Source organism: Lygodium microphyllum, chromosome 9, assembly GCF_053477565.2.
Source record: "Lygodium microphyllum isolate KBCC chromosome 9, Lygodium_microphyllum_v1.1.10, whole genome shotgun sequence".
NCBI classification, from domain to species: domain Eukaryota; kingdom Viridiplantae; phylum Streptophyta; class Polypodiopsida; order Schizaeales; family Lygodiaceae; genus Lygodium; species Lygodium microphyllum.
The window spans coordinates 125708526-125729862 of NC_141143.1; the positions used below are offsets into that span (position 1 = coordinate 125708526).

At 42.3% G+C, this 21337-nt stretch overlaps 1 protein-coding gene across 2 annotated transcripts in view; it reads left to right on the forward strand.

Annotated features, from left to right (window-relative positions):
- Positions 1 to 13667: 13667 nt before the first annotated feature.
- The window catches only part of LOC148031553 (Prefoldin chaperone subunit family protein), a 50426-nt gene continuing 42756 nt past the window's right edge, over positions 13668 to 21337 (forward strand). Inside the window, exon 1 of one of the 2 annotated variants that reach the window (XM_087685767.1) lies at positions 13668 to 13828. In XM_087685767.1, coding sequence (XP_087541893.1) covers positions 13766 to 13828 — 63 coding nt within the window. In that variant the 5' untranslated portion in view covers positions 13668 to 13765. The remainder of the gene's footprint in view (positions 13829 to 21337) is intronic. The other variant, XM_087685768.1, reaches the window with a different exon arrangement.

The window sequence follows — 21337 nt, forward strand, 5'->3', positions numbered from 1 at the left end:
ACTAATTAATATTAGTTAGTATTAATACTACTAACTAAGTAACATTAGCTAATACTAATTAATAATAACTAGTTATAGTAATAATTTATTTATTTATTTAATACTAATTAATTAGTTAATAATCAATTAAATGATTAATTAATTAGATAATACTAATTAAAGCTAACTACAAGTTTAGTTAGTTGTTGAGAGAGAGAGAGAGAGAGAGAGAGAGAGAGAGAGAGAGAGAGAGGTAGAGAGAGAGAGAGAGAGATGTGTATTTTTTCCATTGGAAAAGGATTGCCAATAGCCCCTTCTCTAACGAAGAATGATTCCAAAAGTCCCCTCTCCCTGAAAAAGGAGGGTACACTGAATTATTTTTCATCGAATAAGGAGTTGTCGGTAGCCTCTTCTTAGTGAAGAAAAATTCCATAGGTCCTTTGAGAGTTAAAGAATGGGATGTTTAATTTTTTTGTTGAGAAGGGATTACCAGCAACCCCCTCTTGAGTGATAAATAAATCCACTGGTACACTCCTTTATCTAAGAGAGACTTGTGATATTATTCTTTGTTGGAGAAGGACTACCTTTTCGGTAGGAAAAAAATGCACATATTGCTCTCCCTCTATTTATCTCTCTACCTCTCTCTCCTCCGAGAGATGAATGATTGGACTAGTGGAATTTTCTTTCACCAAGAAGGGGTTGTTGATAGCCCCATCTTGAGTGAAAAACAAAACAAAAAGTCCGAGAAGGGGTTGCCCGCGATCCCTTCAACCCCTTCTTGGGCATTGGCAAAGAATGGGCTATTGATGACGACCCCTTTTTGACGAAAAAAATTCCATAGATTACATAATCTCTCTCTCTCTCTCTCTTCCCCCTCTTTCATGCTTTCTCTCCTATTTTCTCTCTCCTTTGCCTATAAAATGACCCCTCTTCCCCTATCCACATTGCAATTCATTTTCACAACTCTCAATATGTGGTTCTCTCTCTCTCTCTCTCTCTCTCTCTCTCTCTCTCTCTCTCTCTCTCTCTCTCTCTCTCTCTCTCTCTCTCTCTCTCTCTCTCTCTCTCTCTCTCTCTCTCTAGGTGTGTCCCTACTTGGCTCCTTCCCCCCTCTCTGTCTCTCTCTCTAAGTGTGTCCCAACTTCTCTCTCTCTCTCTCTCTCTCTCTCTCTCTCTCTCTCTCTCTCTCTCTCTCTCTCTCTCTCTCTCTCTCTCTCTCTCTCTCTCTCTCTCTCTCTCTCTCTCTCTCTCTCTCTCTCTCTCTCTCTCTCTCAAAGAGTCTCAACCTAGCTTTATTCCTACCTGGTTGCTATGCCTACTTAAATCGCAATTGGTTATTGATTGGGAGGAAATCTAGAAAGTAATATATCTACAAGAAGTAAATATCAACCCTCCATCATGGTGATATTGGATTTCAAAAGACAATATCATGTCACTCTTTTCGAGGGTGATCAAAGCATAGGAGAAGGCTTGGTCCATCAAATATTCCCCTTAGAGAGCTTGCTCCCTAGATGAGTGAGAGTTCTCATCGCCATCATGCATCTGAGAGGTGTGAAGGCATGTGGTATCAGTAATACCGAGATTGACTTTGAGGAAAATGCAATGGTGCAATGGCATATCGAATTGAAGGTAAGTAGCTCCTCTCTTGATTTTGGATTGCTGTAGGAAAGTGAGCGATGACTCTATGAGTCTCTAGAGGACTCCAACTTGCCTCCTCGGCCTAGAGGAGGATGGCCTATTATTGCCAACAGTAAGCAATTGCAAGGGGGGAGATGACCTCCAAGAGTGAGGGGGAGAGCAATACAAACACAACCACTGACATTTGCAGAGGTGCAAGCAACCATTGCATTTGCATGTGGGGAAGGAGTGATATCAGAAGAAGGTGGACATGCTTTGATTACACAAACAAGGAAGGGTAAGAGAAAACTCGTAGTATCGAAGAGTGATACATCAATGAGGCCAAAGTTGAGGAGAACAATGACCAACAAAGCATCGAGTTGTTTAGTGCATAACAAGAGCATAGCCACACATAAAGCAAGAAGAAGCGAATGCAAAGAATAGAAAAGGAGTGATTGGTGAGATTCACAGTTACTTGCGATAAACATATTGTGCAAGCTTACATCAAAGACTAGTTGGAAAAGTTGGCGGTGAGTGGTTATAAAGGATAGTGATGTGTTATTAAATATGGTTTTTACTTTTTTATATTAATGTCGGTATTACTACATCATTTCATACAAATGTAGACATCCACCCCTTTACCTCCCATCCCATTATGTCATTTGGTTGCCATGCCTATGATAATATAAGTTACATCGAGGTATAAGAAACTCTCCAAGACTTTTTTAGCAATGGGTACATTAGAGGAATGGATATATTCATAGAATTATTAGAGACTCCAAGGCACCAATGTAAGGTGATTGATGATTCAATTACACAAGGAGTGGAACCCCCGTTGGCTAAAGAAGCATGAGGAGTTTGAGGTAAAAATCAGCAGCACCAACTAGGCCTTTTTGTCAAATTGCATGTTTTATGTTTGGGATGGCAACCATCAGCTTACAACATGAATAATGAGATACACACATGTGAATGGCCCTAAACTATAGGGCCTTAACAATTTTCAATGTGTTTGTTGCCTCCATCGTTGCTAACATCTTTATGTAAAATATTACACGGCGCAGCAAACAGAATCTGAGAAAGAGATAGAGAGTACACAACAGATAAGAGGAGAATCAGTAAATTCTTTAACTCCAAACAACTGATACAAAGATGGCTCTGTCCACCCGTGCGCTTCCACTGTGTGAAGCTTAGATGGTGATCTAGACAGAAGATAGGTGAAGAGCTTAAGGCTAGCTGGAACAACAACTCTGACTGGGTGAAAGATGAGTGAGTGATGGCTGCGAAGGGGTTTATCTTTTATAGCCCACGAAGGTCGTTAGGTCGGCCTGCTAACCGACCTACCATATGAGCCTCCACTAGTCGGCTAGGGAATATTCCCTTTACCATCGGGCCGGGGGCGCTGCCCCTGGACCCCCGCCAGGGGGGCCGCTGGCCCCCCTGGGACCCCCCCAGCCAGGGGCCGCTTCCGCGGCCCCCGGACCCCACAATAGGGGCCCCTTTTAACTCCCTTACCACGCAACTCGATGCAATGTGCCTCGAGTTGCTACCAGCTTAACCACTCCGTCTAACCCAAAGATTAGACCCACAACAGTCACCTTTTTGCCATCCGGTCACATAGACCTCATCTGATATACAAGTCAGGACTCAACCAATGTCCGGGCTCACATTTGGCTTCTCCTCATAATGGGGGCCTTACAACTTTGAGCACCATGGATCATTGGTAGCACCTACTGAGGGTGGGGCATTGATCATATCTAACACCCCCCCTCAATGTCCACCCATAGGTGAACTATCTCCTCGGCCCAATGCCGAGTCTCTAAAGATGAACTTGAAGCAGATCCTTCGTAAGTGCTTTGGTGAAGATATCTGCTCCATTCTCCTCTGTTGGACAGTAGACCAATTCCACTATCCCATCCTCCATCAAATCACGCACATAGTGATACTGGATCTCTATATGTTTGGTGCGTGCATGAAACACTGGATTTCTGGCAATGGCGATGCAACTCTGATTGTCACATCTCAGCACAGTTGGTTCTTCATCCTGCACTCCCATATGCTATAGAATCCTTCTCAACCATACGGCCTCACATGCAGCAAAACAAGCTGCCTTGTACTCTGCTTCGGTAGAAGACAATGCCACTGTTGGTTGCTTCTTACTAATCCAAGAGAAAATTCCTGAACCCAAAGAGAAACAATAACTAGAAACTGACTTCCTGGAATCAATGTCTCCTGCCCAATCTGAGTCACAGTTCCCCACAAGAGAAGTTCTGAAACTGTATGTGATACCATAGTCAAGAGTTTTCTTCAAGTATCTGAGCATCCGCATCCCAGCCTTCCAATGACTCTCGTGAGGTTTGTTTGAGAACCTGCTCAAAATACCAACAGCAAAACTGATATCTGGTCTGGTGTTACACAAGTAGATCAGACTGCCGACCAACCTCCTATACCTCCCAATGTCTGCTAGTGATGATGTATCCTCGACGGATAACTTTGCATTCACCTCCATAGGTGTAGCTATCTCCTTGCACTTGGTCATGCCAAATGCCTTCAAGATCTCCCATGCATACTTCTTCTGAGAGATGAAGATCTTTCCTGGCTCTTGCCAGACTTCAATCCCCAAACAATATTGTAGTAAGCCCAAGTCTGTCATTTCAAACTTAGAACTCAAAGCCTTTCGAGTTTGGTTGATCATATCTTCATAGTCACATGTAATAAGAAGGTCGTCCACATATAGGACAATCACTACAGACTTTTTACCATCCCTGTAAACATACAAGTTAGCATCTGAGGCACATCTTTTGAAGTTTAGGTTTAAAAAGAACCTATCTATCCGCTGGTACCATGCTATGGGGGCTTGTTTCAGCCCATACAATGCCTTCTTCAATTTACACACTTTGTTCTCAGAATGGGGGGCCTCAAACCCTGGTGGCTGAGCCACGTACACCTCCTCCTTGAGGTCACCATTTAAGAACGCTGACTTAACATCCATTTGGTACACTGGCCACTTCTCATGGGCAGCCACTGCAAGTACCGTGCGAATAGTGGTCATTCTGGCAGTTGGGGCAAATGACTCTTGAAAATCAAACCCTTCAACTTGTGAAAATCCTTGGGCAACCAGTCTAGCTTTGTACTTTTCTAAGGTACCATCAGCCTTGTACTTTACCTTCCAGATCCACTTGGTGCCAATAACCTTCCGCTTTGCTGGTCGATCCACTAGCTCCCAAGTGTCATTCTTCATTATGCTGTCATACTCCGCCTGCATAGCAGCCTTCCATGATGGATCTGCAAGTGCTTCTTCTAAGTCAGTTGGCTCCTTTACTTCTCTCATAATCTCAACCATCAAGGCCATATTGACTATGTGAGCAGAAGCCCTCTTTTGCTCCTCTATTCTCTGAGACCTCCTTGGTCCGTCTGCCTTCTCCTCAACAGATGCAGGCATAGGATTATTGTGGTCATAGAGCTGCTTCACCCAGTGCGGCAATGGCTTTTCCGGTGGGGTGATGTCAAGTTGGTGAACTTTTTCCTCGTCATTTGAAGATGATGCTTCCTCCTCCTTAAGGATAGGGATAGCTCTCGGGACAGGTTCATAGTGGACTACTTCTTCGCTTGATGATAAAATGGAAGAACTTGCCTTCTCCTCCTCCACTGTATGCGGCTCCTCCTTGAACACCACATCACGGCTCGCGATGATCTTCTTTGCCTCTTGGTCATATAATTTGTAAGCCTTCTGCTCATCACTATAACCCAAGAAGATACATTTTCTGCTTTTTGGTTGTAACTTGTTTCTCTTTTCATCTGGAACATGTGCATAACATTCACATCCAAAAATTTTGAAATGTGAGACAGATGGTTTCTTACCAGTGTAAGCCTCATGAGGTGTTTTTCCCTTAAGAGCCTTTGTATAGCTCCGATTTAGAATGTAGACTGCAGTATTAACAGCTTCAGCCCAAAAATGGTTAGGCAATCCCTTGCCCTTTAGCATGCATCTTGCCATCTCCACAATGGTGCGATTCCTGCGTTCCACAACACCATTCTGCTGAGGTGTATGAGGCGTCGTCAATTGACACTTGATCCCTTTGCTCTTGCAAAAGCCTTCAAACTCCTTTGAGTTGAACTCACCACCACCATCTGTTCTAAATTTCTTCACACTTTTCCCTGTTTCATTCTCAACAAGTATTAGCCATTCTTTAAACTTACCAAAAGCTTGAGCCTTATCACGAAGGAAGTACACCCACATCTTCCTACTGTAGTCGTCGACAATCAACATAAAATAAGAAGATCCCCCCAAGGCCTGTGTAGGCATCTTACCACACAAGTCAGCATGCACCAACTCTAGAGGAGCCTGTGCTCTATTCTTGCTTTCTTGTGGAAATGCCTTTCTTTGTTGCTTGCCCATCATACAAGCTTCACATGGTTCCTTCAATTCAGTTATTGTAGGTAGGTGAGCAACCATACCTTGCTTTTGCATCTCCTTCAATACTGCAAATCCGATGTGTCCAAACCTTTCATGCCAAAGCTTACTTGTGCCCACTCCAACGGTGGATGTAAGAGCACTTAGCTCATACAGGTTGTTCCTTCTTTCTCCTTTGCCAACAATTGTGCCAGCACTATCAATAATTTCTGCACCTGTCTTCTTGAACCTCACTTCATGACCAAGATCAGTTATGGCAGCAACTAATAAGAGATTTCTCCTGATTTCAGGAACATACAACACATTTGAAAGCTTTTTGACTTCACCATTTGCAACAACAAAAGAAATAGTACATGTGCCCGCAGCAGGGCATTTAGCATCATTTCCAACCGTCACAGTGATGGATTCTTGTAGAGGATGCATAGAACTGTATAGACCTTTCTTGTTGGTCATGTGACGGGAGGCCCCACTATCCAACACCCAAGAGTCAGTGGTAGATTCTTCTTGCGCCGAGGAGCACACTTCCTCAATGGTCGCCATGAATAATTCCAACTCTACTTCAGTCGTATTGGCTGTCTCTTTCCCTTTACTTTTAAGAGTACCATTCTTTTCATCTGCCTTCTTGACACGACAATCTGCAATTGCATGTCCTTTCTTCTTATAGTAGAAGCACTCTCCTTGAAACTTCTTCTTGCCGCCCTTCTTCTTTTTGTCACCATCATTTTTGGTGGAGGAAACACCTTTGCCTTTTGCATTGGCAGAGAATGCAGCATCTCCATTGTTGCTTCCTTCTCGGGCTTTCAGCCTCAACTCCTCCTCCATTAATAATGCACAAAACTCCTCAAAAGTCAAAGCTTGAGGTCTCACCTGAGTATTAAGGGCAGTTACTAGTCCATCAAACTTTTGTGGACAAATCCGAAGACACCTCCGAGCTAGCTCTTCGCTAGTCTTTTGTATCCCAGCGCCAGCCATTTGGTCGCGCAGATTCTTAATCCGAGTGATAAATGCTTCAACCGTCTCTCCTTCAGCAAACTTCTCCGCTGCTAGTTGATTCTCCAAGTTTTGAATCCTTGTTTGGTTTCGTGTTTCATACTGACTCCTTAGTACATTCCAAGCCTCTGACGCTTTGGTTGTATGCTGAATCAGAGTCAAAACACTGTCAGAACAGCTTGTAACTAAGGCACACAATGCATCTGCATTCCTTCGTTTCCAAGCTCTTAGAAGATCTGCATTCGGAGGAATCATCACACTAGGATTTGATGGGTCGGGGGTAGGCTGTGGTTCTGCGTCAGTCCCCAGCACAGTCTCCAGAAGCTCATATGAATCAAGAATAGTTGTAATTTTGAACTTCTACAAGGTGTAGTTTGTACCATCTAACTTGCCTTCACTGAAGGTTGGTGGACGAATCCTCAGTGTTTGAATAGCTGGTACAGCAGCACCACCTCCTGCACCGCTTCCTGATGCGCCAGAACCGCTTCCCGGAGTCGACATCGTTTCTCTTTATTGTTGAAGCCTTTGCCTCTTGCACGCTCTCCGATCTCTAGAGCCCCCTGGGCTCTGATACCATGTAAAATATTACACGGCGCAACGAACAGAATCTGAGAAAGAGATAGAGAGTACACAACAGATAAGAGGAGAATTAGTAAATTCTTTAACTCCAAACAACTGATACAAAGATGGCTATGTCCACCCGTGCGCTTCCACTGTGTGAAGCTTAGATGGTGATCTAGACAGAAGATAGGTGAAGAGCTTAAGGCTAGCTGGAACAACAACTCTGACTGGGTGAAAGATGAGTGAGTGATGGCTGCGAAGGGGTTTATCTTTTATAGCCCGCGAAGGTCGTTAGGTCGGCCTGCTGACCGACCTACCATATGAGCCTCCACTAGTCGGCCAGGGAATATTCCCTTTAACATCGGGCCGGGGGCGCTGCCTCCGGACCCCCGCCAGGGGGGCCGCTGCCCCCCCTGGGACCCCCCAGCCAGGGGCCACTTCCGCGGCCCCCGGACCCCACAATAGGGGCCCCTTTTAACTCCCTTACCACGCAACTCAATGCAATGTGCCTCGAGTTGCTACCAGCTTAACCACTCCGTCTAACCCAAAGATTAGACCCACAACAATCACCTTTTTGCCATCCGGTCACATAGATCTCATCTGATATACAAGTCAGGACTCAACCAATGTCCAGGCTCACATTTGGCTTCTCCTCATAATGGGGGCCTTACAACTTTGAGCACCATGGATCATTGGTAGCACCTACTGAGGGTGGGGCATTGATCATATCTAACACTTTAATTGTTCGTAATAGCCTTTCTAGATAATGCGAGGAAACATGTGCGCATTGATTGTCACCTCATGAAAGTAACAATCATGACTAAGGGGGAGAATTTTTCAGATATATCTCATACAAATAAGTATATGGTGGAGCATTTTCTCATATGCATGGAATGCCTTTATGCGCTAAATGTCACCCTTTTGAATAAATGTGCTTGAAACCCTGATATAGAATGTATACATGTTGCGAATTGTCCATAACTCGTATCCAAACCTTGTTTGCGAAGTAAGAATACTGGGGTAGACTGACCACACATCTATTTTTGACAAGTTAACTAATGATGCAAAGGCATGGGTGTAAGTGCACAAAAAGCTAGCACCCATTCCTGCATGGTATAAGGGACTGTTGATCGCTCTTGTCCACATCATGTGGAAGGTAGATAATTCTTCAAGCTAATTTAACAACTCATTTCACCCTAATGCATTTTTCCTCAAGGCAATAATGTTATAATTAATCACTAAGTGCAAGACAAGTATGATATGGTGGTGTGGACAATCAAATAGAAATAGACACACCTCTTTGACTTTGAGTTTAGAACCAAGTGGGACGAGGCATACTACAATGTTAATGAAAAGCTCAAAAACTCAACGTTTGCTTAGAGTTGCAAACCTTAGCCTCAAAGAGAAGTGGTATCAGTAAGTTGCTACCTCTCTATGCTTGCATGTCATATGTATTCAAACTACATTGGTACGAAGTAACAACGTTTTTATCATTGCAGAACTGTCTCATGCTTGGAGTGGGTCTCCACCAAGACCCGGGGTGTTTCAAATGAGGAGAAAGTATACACATTGGTATCCTCAAAGCTAAATGAGGCACATCACGTAAGGATATTGAAGGCCATAAAATTTAAACATTAACATAGGTTATTCTCGTTCGTTTAGACTATCTACATTGTAAGTCTGACGCATTATTATTAAGCAACATGACTTTGATTTGAGCAAATAGAAATGTATGTTTTTAAAGTTGAATGAGATAAGAGACCTTTTGGGCCATGTTGCAAGATGGCGGAAGGAGACTACTCTTGAGTTGGAAGGATTATTATAACATTCGAGTGAAACATGATTTGTTCTTCAAGTACACACAGAAGATAAAGAGAAAACATAAAGAGCATATGTTTTCCACCGTCTTCCATAATTTCAAGCTAGATGAAGATATCGAGTCATAGAAGTCATTCAAGTTGACAACATAGATGCTTCTTCACAGAGACAAGTCACAATATCCTTCTCTAATAGTATGTCTGCGATGATATCTTCTTGCTAATCCATTCCAGAAATGTAATGGTGACTTTGTCTACTAGATTCATATATAAGTTGAATAGGGAGGTTGTATAAACTTTGTTGACAGAATATGAGAACTGGGTGGACTTGTAGGATGATCAATGCATGTATAAGGATTACCAGATAGAGCACGAGTGAGATGAGGAGGTATACAATGATGCCCTATCATTCTTGACTACCTAGAAGTTAAATACCCCTCCAATGAGAAAGCTTTCTACTAGAAATACTTAAGGAAAAAGCAAACACAAGAGACACACGGTTCCAAAGCCTTAGTAAGTAAAATGATATGCATTCTTAAAAGTATATTGCACTTTGTTATCTGCTAGTAAAGGGACTATGGTCAGTAGTGCAGTGGCCAAAAAAGGAAAATAGAAAAGCAAGTGGACACCTAGTCTTGTCACGAATTAACTTAGTTTCTCCACACCCCAAAGGTTTGATGTTCTAAAGTACTATAGCTAAGATATCTATTGTATTCTTGTAGTGAAAAAACATCATTAAACATGAATTGTAACCATGACCATGTAGGTCCCATGATTGATACCATTGAAGAGCAGATTACAATCCCACTGGTACAATGAACAATGTACTCAAGCAATAGAGGTATGAAGACAATTGGAAGTTGCAAGATTTCCATCTATTACATATTCATCTAGACTATTCCAAAGGTTTTGTATTGTTCCATCTCTTAACATGTTTCCAATGGACTTGATTTATAGTGGAAGGCACCACTAAGGAGGTCTATATTGTTGGCATGGATAGAAGGATAGAGTAAGTCTAGATCTTATGATGGAGAGGCTTACCTTACACACCATTGCAGAGAGATGCGCGACAAAGACGAAAAGTGGCGAGGGGAGAGCCAAAAATACGGTATCACATCCCACTAAAGTGCATATTATAGGGCACCAAGATGGTAAGCTTGCTTATGTAATAAACTTATGATATGAAAGCATTTAAACCTTCTTCATTATTAAAGTAATAACAACAATGTTTTGTATTGTATACAAGATGAAAGAACTGAAGGACTTGGATCTACAATGATAACAGACATGGCATGCATGCATAAAGGTAAAGAAATGATGCTCGTGAATTTCATATGCCATGATCAAATGACGTGAGAGCTTATAAATATTCTATCATTACGCAACATCAATAGTGATGTTTGGTCTTGTGTAGGGAAGGAAAGAATGCAAGAACGCAGACTGGTAGCGCCAAGGGATGTGGCAACTACACATATCAGTAAACAAGGGTGACTCGTGGTTTTTGTCAATGTTGCATTATGTGAAAGCTTTTGAGCCTTCTTCCCTATTACAATGCCAATAAGGATGATCTATATTTTTGCAAGGGGGGGATACAATTTGAGATTATGAACCTACAATGGTGGAGGAAGTGCAAGCCACACATACAAGTAAATAAACATGCCTTAAGAATATTATCTATAGTAACATTCAAAAAGAAGAATACGCTGCTAATAGTGAGGTCTATTTGCAAAGGTCCATACTAATAGTCACATAGAAGCCCACTTGCAAGACATTGTCTCCCACACCACTATGATGGCAAAGGTGGAGTGTCATATTATTCTATGCAATCCATTTGAGACAGGAAATGCATTACGAAGTGATCAACCAAGTGAGGCATTCTCCTAATTGGTAAAGGCTTTGGAGGAGATTAACCAACATAAAATGATTGACGTTGATGAAGAAACCACAGGGGCATTCTACCTCGGCATGCTACGATATGTCGATCTCTAGCAGGCAGAGTCGATGTTGTAGGTTGGCCATGGAGGGAGGCTCAAGAACACCTTGCTTGTCTGGTGGAGGTGGTGGTTATGGTGGATGCCTTGGAGAGTTGCAGACTCTCTCCTCCTCATTCTAGGGGTGGTTCAGAGGGTGATTGTGGAGATACATATGATATAACCCCATGGCTAGTTACTACTCCTTGCTCTCGTACTAGTTCTAGAGAGGATAGCTCAATCGTGTGTTATGGAAACATCGATGCAGTATTCCCATCCTATCAAATCGAGTGGATACTTATCACTTCCAGGATTTTCTATACCTATAGGGATGTCTACTCCCCTGACTTTAGGTTTCACTCAGCCATCTACCAGTGACACCCTTATATGTGATACTCCGAGAGATACTACCCTTATAGGTATGTTGGATATGGATCTCTTGGTTATGCCTAAGAGTGTGGTCATAGGTGGGAGAGGGTGTATCTTAGACACACCCCACTAGGATATAGATACTTAATGGATGAGAAAGCCAATGCCATGCTCAAGAATGCTGAGGGGAGGAGGGGGATGGCAAGCATGAGTTGTACCAACAAATATTTAGGCACAATGTTCTACACCATTAGAAAATTATATCAGAAGGGAGTAAGGACTATATGGTAGCATCTTTGTATGAGAAGTTTTTGATATTTATAATAGCTGATCAAATTTTCATTGGATGGATGATGGACTGTATGTATGCATATATGTTACATAGATGGTCAGATGCGCATAAGGCAATCATTAAGTGGTTGGATGCAGAGGATGACGAAGACTTAGGGAGGAGACAACATATGCTCAAGGACGATGGTGGCAACAATGAGAGGTGGGGAGGGCACAACTAGAAAGAGAGGTTGTGCATCATCTTAGGAGTGATAGACATAGAACTTATTTGGAGGATTTCATGAGTTTTCTTTTGGTTATATTCACTTTCTTATTTGGTGTATTACTTGTATTAATAACCTTATTTCTAACAATGCTACTTTGTTTTTCTTGTACTACTCGATTACAAACTGTGATTCCACAACTTTGGAGAATCAATATACAGAGAGCCATAGTCCCATGGCACTCATTGATATATTATATCTGTGCGGTGGTCCCATAAGTCATGCATTTTTTATATTTTCAGTTTTTAGCTTTTTTTTGTGATGCATTATGTACTATGGATTAATCTTTGGTTGCTTTTATTGCAGAATCCGTTTGACGCTCTGTTACGTCGGAACAAGCTCTCAGACGGCGAGGAGCAATAGCAATCGCTTGAATTCATGGAGCACGCATCCCTTCCTTTTTTGATCTTTTGGTCTATGTAAGCTCTTTCTATGTAGCCTTTCTTAAATATATTTCTCATCCTTTATATGGATCCACATTTTGCAATATTTATGGATACATTTATCTATTTTATATTCTTCTCTCTATCAATCCATATAGTTTAATGAGATGTCATTATCGATATTGTACTTATATGAAAATTGAATCAACAAATATTTTATTTCTAGCATCTCACGATGTATGTGTTTCAATAACAACTATATACTCAATTTATAAATGATTAATGAAACATTGTTCATCACATGTGGCTGGAAGGATGGTAGGGCATGCAGCCTTGCCACTCATTTTTTTTCATTTGCAATTGTCACTATTCGTGTTGCAAATAAACCTGGATGCATATAGTGACGGATTTGTAAAGACATGTATACTGATAGTTTTAGTGACGACGAGGGTAATTTTTTAAATTAATAACTTTGTTGCTTTAAACGTTGGTATATGGTCTATATCTTGTAGTGTTAAGAAGCATATTTGAGAGACAGACAATTTGTTTCGAAATCTTGATGCATATGAGACACTTCTTTTTGATGTTATTTGTGCTCGACTCAATTGGTTGCCCAATAATCAATCCCTTTTTAATGTTGTTGGTGCCAGCCTCAATTGGTTGCCATTTCATGTGGTACACGAGATGAATGCCCTATAAATTAAATTCTCTAGGCTAGAATCTATCTATATTACTATATTATTTTCGTTGTAGGTTCGGAAAGTGCCGAACCACCAAAGGGCTTCCCAAACCTCCCCTTATTAATTAAAATCCCATTTGTTTTACTTGTAATCTCTCCCTCTCTCTTCCCCCTCACTTTTTAATTAAACCCCCCATCTCTCTCACATGGAGGCAAAATAAATGGGAGAGATAGAGAGAGAACAAGAAGAAAAAGAAAAGATAGGAGAGGGGAGGAAAGAGGAGAGAGAAAAGAGGGAAGAGAGAGAGAGAGAAAAGAGGGAAGAGAGAGGGAGAAAAAAGAATGAAAGAAAGATGAAAGAGAGAGAGGGGGTGAGGAGAAAAAAATAAAAATAATTGAGAGAGAGAGAGAGGAGCTTCGATTCTGGACAAAGTGATGACGGGCGAACAACAACAACAACAACAACAACAAGAGGATCAAGAATATCTTAGACAGCAGGTACACTCCCGATTTGCTGAAGTGCTTTGAAAGCTCCATCTGAGAGCATCCCCATGAGCGTGCGTTTAGTAAGCTAACCGAACGAGAGAAGATTTGCACCAAGTTCCTCTGTTCTTAATTGTGGGGAGATTGCTTTCATTACACCTCTCTCGTCCAGCTTACAACAACGAGTACTTTATATTGTGGGTAACCATGGCGAATCAGGATGCTGCAGAGGAAGTCTTAGGTGAATTCCCACTATAATTTTGCATTGGGAGTTCTGGCAACATCTCGAGCAGAAATTCGTGATGTTGAACACTCTAGGGAAAAGCACCATATTGGGCTTCTTTGATTGCATTCCATGAGCAATTGCAAATCTCACCCAACCCACAATCGACCAGTAGTTATGCACAACACATCGTGTGTGTAATTGAACTCGTGGGAATCTCCTACATCCTTAGTAATACATGCCCTCTACAATGATTGCCTGCAGAAACCTATGGGGATGTGAGAACCACAATGTCTAGCTGAGAATTCCACAGAGTTGTACAAACAACATGACTAACAACAGTGCTCAGAGAATGGGATGAAATGGAATTGAAATGAGCAACAAATGTGAAGAACACGATGTGTGCTTGAAAAGCAAAAGAGGTTGATTCCAATGTAGTCGAAGCCAAGGCTGATGCTCATAGCAGAGGTGGACAAGAAAGGGCCAACTCGGACCACTATCAGTTGGAGGTATGGGATGAGGGGTGCTGAAGGAGGAGTTGATGACACCATGAATTAGCAGGAGAATTTTGTCATACTTTAACAGATCCTGAAGATAGCAACTAACCAGCACTCTGACGCTAGCTTGTGTAGAAATTAGTGTGAAGGTGGCCAATCAGTGGCAGACAGGAGCAGTGAAACACAGCTGTATGTGGTTGTACAGTATGCTTGACAATAGCAGCACTATCCAGCCTCTAGGACAGCAAAACACAGCTGTCAGCAGTTGTTACAGCAACAGGGAACTACATGTGGTGAAAGATATCATTGAGACCAGTCGGTCTGCTGCAAGTCTGTGTTTGGGGCAGCAGCAGCAATATCGAATTAGTAGGACAGTAACAGGGCTGCCAAGGGTAGCAAGGCAGCAACTCCTACTTCTAGCAATGACCATAGTAGCTTGGGATGGTGTTGAAGGCTGGGGGTGATTGGAACTGAAGACAATCCGGTGATAAAAATGTAGAGTTTGGAGATAAAGAGTGATCATGCCTTTGGTGTCCTTAAGTAGAACTTTTTGAGCCGATTGTTGAACCAAAACTTTTCAAGTTTCAGGTTTAATTTAAATTTAAAGAATTACTTTTTGGGGCTGAATGAGGACCAAGAAATTGGCCAACATTTGAGGACTCAAATCTGACCTAATTTTTTGTGGCTTAACATCCCTTGTTAGGCCTAAAAATGGAGGCCAAGAGGGATTGGCAAGCAATGTAAGCTCTTTTCTTGTATGATAGGAATCCAAAGTATGAGGCTACCCTCATTTGCATCAAAGATGAAGTAATGATGCCATAAACGAGGTGCTTGCTTAGGATCAAGGGTGACCAATGAAGTCCATGTACTCTTTGTGATGAGGTAAAATCTATGCATCCTATCATGTATGCAAAGGTTTTCAATTGGATGCCCACCTAATAGGGTTTTCAGTGAGAGTGTGCAAGGGAAGAGGAAACACAAACATGGAGAGAGAAGCGAAGAGAAAGATTGCGATGAAGGAAGAGAATGGAAGAAGGAAATCTGCATTGAACTCCAAAAGAATGCTGAATACAAAGAGGATTGGTTAGTCCTTGTATGCAACCCTAGGCATTAGTGAGGGCATTGGATTAAATTGATGATGGAAGGTAGCATCGGAAGATAGAGAAGAAGCCTTGAATGTTGGAGTGTGTGGAAACCTGCAGAAGAATGACCACAAGTATTGTGGGATGGCTATTTATAGCTAGAGGGTGCCAAAACTGGCTGATCAGCATTAGACCAAGCATTTAACGCTTACCAATCTGCATATTTAATGCAGGTAATGTTGGGAAAAAGAAAAAGTTTATTTCTTCATACAGACGAGTATGAATGCAGTCGAAAACACCGAAAAGAAATGCATAGGCTGAAAAATAACCAACCAGTGTGAACACACCTAAAACTGACTAAAAGAGAAATGCATGCTTACATAGAGCTGTCTCCTTTGTCAAAACACATGATGGACTAAGTCTTAGAGCTCCTAATGTCCGTTTGACTTAGATCGAGGCTCACAGGTAGGAGATGATTGTGCAAGATACACATGATTGCTAATATGCCCTCTGAGGTCTTGGATGTGATTCAAGGCCAGAGAAGACAAAATGGATCTAAGGGTGGTAGAAGAAGTGCCAAAGTTGATGAAGTCCATCGATGAAGAAGCTCCTTACGATCCTAGGAATCCCCATTTGAAACACAAGGGGCCAGGGAATCCATGGCCACATTAGTGATATCGTTTCCCTTTGAAAGAGATGGGGGATACGAGGGAACCACCAAAGGAAATGGTGGGGATGGAATAGAACTTGTGGAATAGGTGGTGCACAATTGGGAATGGATGACTATGCAAGATTACCTTAGAGGACCTTGTATAATGAAAGGGGAATGGAGCCTGTAAAGCCCTCTCTCTTGCCAACATGTTGCTAAAATTGCTCCCTTCAAGAAGAATCCTCAATAAATATGGCTTGCTTGGTGAAGACAACCCGAGTACCAAGTCTAGTAAGGCTATGAATTGAGAGGAGTAAAAATCCCAAATTTTGGAACATGTAGGACTTTTGAAAGAGAGCTCGATGAACAGCTAGGCAATAGTGGCAAATGATCAACAACACTAATAGGCACTGAACAAATTATCTTCTGATGGACAAAGATCCTGCAACAAATCTCCCTGAGGAGTCATATGACTTGAAACATCATTGTCCATGAGGCAAGGCCTCTTTGAAGATGAGACAACTGTGAAGAAGGCTCCTCCATCTCATGGATGTGAAGGAACACGAACTTGTGTAATAGCTGGTGAAGTAGAGAAAGGCTTAGATGTTTTAGCTCCATTCTTTGCTCTTGGACAAAGGTGAGGGTGTTTCTTCCAACACTTTTTCTTAGGATGGGTACCCTTCCCACAGTGTTGGCATTTAGGCATCTTTGAATTTGTGTCATAGCTTGAGCAAGACTTGGAACGTTTAACCTTCTTCTTGTTGTTCTTGGCCTTCTTATCCTTCTTGTTGCCCCCTCCCAAACTTGGAGTAAAAACCTTAGTAAGGCTAGATCAATGTCCCAAATCTCTTAGAGTCACTCTTTGTGCTTCAAAACAAGCGGAGCTGGCTCTTCTCTTAGAAGAGTTGCCCAAACCCTGAAGGCAAGCAAGCAAGCTAGTGTAAAAAACATCATACTTGGGATATGGCAAGAGAGTAAGAAAAATCATCACCGTGTCCTTCAATGAGATCATCCTACCAAGGGATGCAAGCTTATCTTGCTTGTTCTCCATCTTGTTGATGTGATCATGTATAAAAGGGGAATCTTCAAATGAGAGGATCCACAATTTCTTCTCTATGGTGATATGGTGAGCAAAGGTCTTCCAATGATAAAGAAAATGAGAGGATCCAATGAATGAGAGACAGTAGGGTTTGTGATATGAGAGAATCCAATCACTCATGGCTCACAGACTGCGAAGCATTTGACGACGAAGGAAGTGCTGCCGGTCGTGCCAAAGAAGGTATTTGGGGCTTGGAAGAAGAAGCCAGGAAGCACCCAGAAGTGGCCTCTCAAACCTGAGTGGGAAAGGGTAGGGTAGAAGGAGGCTTAGGATGAGCCAAGTGTGGGGAACAGTCGCGGGCTCTTAGGAGAGTGGATTGTGGAGGAGATGTGGGCAGTGGAAGCCACTGTACCCGAAAGTGGGTGGGGGAAACCTTTGTGCAGTGGGGTGGTCTCCAGGAGGGCTTATTGTCTCGTAAGGTCTTAGAGCCTTCGTGTGCTCAAAAGGACTTAGTGCGTGTCAGGTGCGGCTTATTTTCTTGAGCGTAATACTTTGATAGCTGATGCAGAACGATCTCTGTGGCCCAAAAAGGAGAGGTGGCACAAGGAGCGCTTGGTGGTTGGAAGACGCATATACTCCGGAGGGGTGGGGAGTAAAGGTCGATGTCGATAGTCTTCGGTGGGATGACCGTTCGTGTCGTAGTAGTAGCACCTAGTAGAAGGGCAATCTATTGGTGGTGGAGAAGCCATGGTACCGGTGTGGCAAACTGGAGAAGGGAGGGTGGGAGGGAGAAAAAGGATATCTCCCATTGTGCAGCGGAAATGATAGAGAAATCAAATGTTGATACCGAACCCGTCACCAGTCTTTGTCTTCTTTGATGAGGAGGATCTTTGTGGGCAAACGCAGCCAAGGAAGGCAGAATTTGATGCAGACGATAGTGCAGGAGAGAGAAAGACTAAAAACGCAGGTGAGTGTTGGGTGTAAAGTCCCTTTGTCTCCGTGTATAGTCTTACGGGTGTGAACACACCCTTAATGTAGCCTAACATATAAATACATTCTTTTATTCTGTGTACCATCACAAATGGTACACCTATCTCTGCGTTCACTTCCTCTAACTCTTAGCTCATCTCTGCTCTTCAGCTAACGCCTTGACCTTGCATGCCATTGCGCACTCTCACCCCTTCAAACTGGTACCAGAGCTTTGGTGAAGGTGTGCGCACTTCCCGAAGTCAAGGCAAGTCAGTTTTAGCTCGCATGTGCGAAGAAAACAGGAGGTCTTTTTTCAGTAGACAGTTGCGCGCGCATCAAGGCGACACATTTCAGCAAGTTGTCACCTCCCACAAGTCAGGTTGTCAGTTTTCTGGCCTGCGTTCATAGTTTGCAGCAAGCGACAGCCAAGTGGCAGCAGGGGGACAGGTCTTCACAGGCAGGCGACAGCCTGCACAAGTGAGCGTGACTGCAGGTGATAGCTCCCAGGCAGGTGACAGCTCACGAGGACAGGCGTAGGCAGATTCGTCGGGCGACAAGCACCCGGGACAGGCGGCTGGTCAACAGCTGATGTTTTCATCACATTATTAGCAATTTTTGTCAAATTTTCATTAATTTTGCAAGGAGGCCCCTTGTTCACTGACTGAGGGTTCGTGCGTGCAAGCACAATTCCCAAGTTTGTGCAGATTTAGGCCAGAAATTTGGGGCTTTTTCAGATTGAGTGCTGCTCATGCAAGATTGAGGCATTTGCGTCAGAAATTGTAGACATTGTGTGCGTTTAATTTGGGGATTTCGCCAAATTTAGTGAAATTTTACTCATTTGAGTAAAATTTCTCAACATTGGACCCATAAAATTTGGGACTTTTGTTGTATTGGTAAAATTTTGTTCAGCTAAGTCAGATTGGCTGACATTCGTGCACACTTGGATCCGGAAATTTTGGGGCTTTTGCAAAATTTTATGAAATTTTGCTAAATTTACCCGTTTTATGCTCTTGAGAACATGTATTAATGCAATTGGGGCAGATTTGATAGTGAAATTTTGGGGCTTTTGCTGAAATCTGTGGATTTTGGCAAAGTTAATGCGTGAAATGCACTTTGGGAATATTGCTGAAGCAATCTTGTGGTTATAAGTAGAGTGATTTGAGCATTTTTATCTCCTGCTTGTGCGATTTTGGAGAAATTGCAGAGATTTCTTGGTGTTTTGGGTATCAGAAGATGATATGAGCACATACATATGCAGTACACTTGCTGGACAGCTCCCCTTGAGTTAAATGTATTGCTGATTATTCATGTTGCAGCAGTTTTAGTGATCATTTGCAGATTTGGAATTGGTGCAGATGCATTTTTGGTGATATTGTTAAAGTGGGAGTTACTTGGTAGTGGTGTATGCATTTAATGTATGTTGAAATTGCAGTCATACTGCTGAAAGTCATTCGTTCTACTGTTGTACATGTACTTGGATTGAATCTTGCTATTATTTGTTGAAAAATTGGGCTGAAATCAGCTGAATATTCAGCTCATTTTTTTGCTGCCATTAGTTGCAGCATTGAATTTCTGGTTTATTGCTGAAAAATGGCTGCAAATGCTTCTAGCAGCAGTGATACTAAATCCCTCTTTGAAATCAAGAGGTTTGATGGCACTGGCTTTGACTTGTGGAAGGATAGGATGCAAGGCATTTTGTTTCTCAAGGACTGTGAAGATGCTCTCTTGGAGACTAAGCCTACAGCTATGACAGATGTGGATTGGGCTGGACTTAATAAGAAGACCATTGCATACATTAAGATGGCAGTGTCTAATGATATACTTACAGACATCAAGCGTCTCGACACAGGTTTATGCTACATGGAAAAAGCTTAAGGATACTTATGAAAATACAACTCCTGTGAATCAAGTGCATCTTATACGTAAGCTTGTGAACATGGAGTTGGATGAGTCTAAGCTAGCATTTGAGCATTTGAGTACTTTCACAGGGGTTTTGAGTCAGTTGCAGGACTCTGGTTTGGCGGCTTTCGATGATAAATTGAAAGCTATTTTCTTATTGATGACTTTGCTTGACAGTTGGGAATCTTTGGTTGTGTCACTTAGCAATAATCATGCTTTGACTTCTGATGGTGTAAGAGGTTCAATCCTTAATGAAGAAATCGGAAGAAAGTCTAGTGGTGAAAGCAGTGACTTAGCTTACCATGTGAGAGGCAAGTCTGAAAAGAGGGGTAATTCAGCCAGTAAATATAAAAGCAGAAGCAAAAGCAAGGGCAAACAACAGGATGTCATATGCTATCAGTGTGGGCGTAAAGGGCTTAAAAAGCCCGATTGCGGGTACTTCAAGAAAGAGCAAGAAAGAAAGAAAGAAACAGTAGGGTAAGAAAAAGAAGGATGATGATAGCTCTTCATCAAAAGAAGTTGCAAAGGCAAATGTTGCATCTAGTGTGGTTATTGAAGAGCTCCTGACATTGAAGAGATACTTGTTGTAGCCTCATGTAATGATGCAGATATTATGGCAACAACAGATGATATGCACATCACCAAAAAGGAGGTAATTGATGCCTTACTTTCAGCTCATGATGGGCTGTCACAATCATGGATAGTGGATAGCGGTGCCTCTTTTCATGTTACTCCCTCTTTGGAGTCATTTTCTGAATACAGTGCAGGTTGTCTAGGCAAGGCTAACTTGGGTAATAACTATGCATGTGAGATAGAGGGAGTTGGCACTATTCACTTGGCTCTTGAAAATGGCCAAGAGCTGATTTTGCAGGATGTTAGATTTGTACTTGGCATAAAGAAGAGGCTACTATTATTTGGGCAGCTTGTTGCTAAAGGGCATTTTACTGCATTTGGTGGTGGAACTTGGAAGGTCCATAAGGACTCTATGCTGATTGTTAAAGGCAGCAAAAGGGGGACTTTATATTATTCGCATTGTAAAGCATTACGTGGCAAGTTCTTGGCCGTGGTTGAAAGGCACAAAAGACTTGGTCATATGAGCCAGAAAGGCCTTCAGGTTCTCTCCTCTTTAGGGAGATTGATGTAAAAGGCTCTGGTCTCGAATTTTG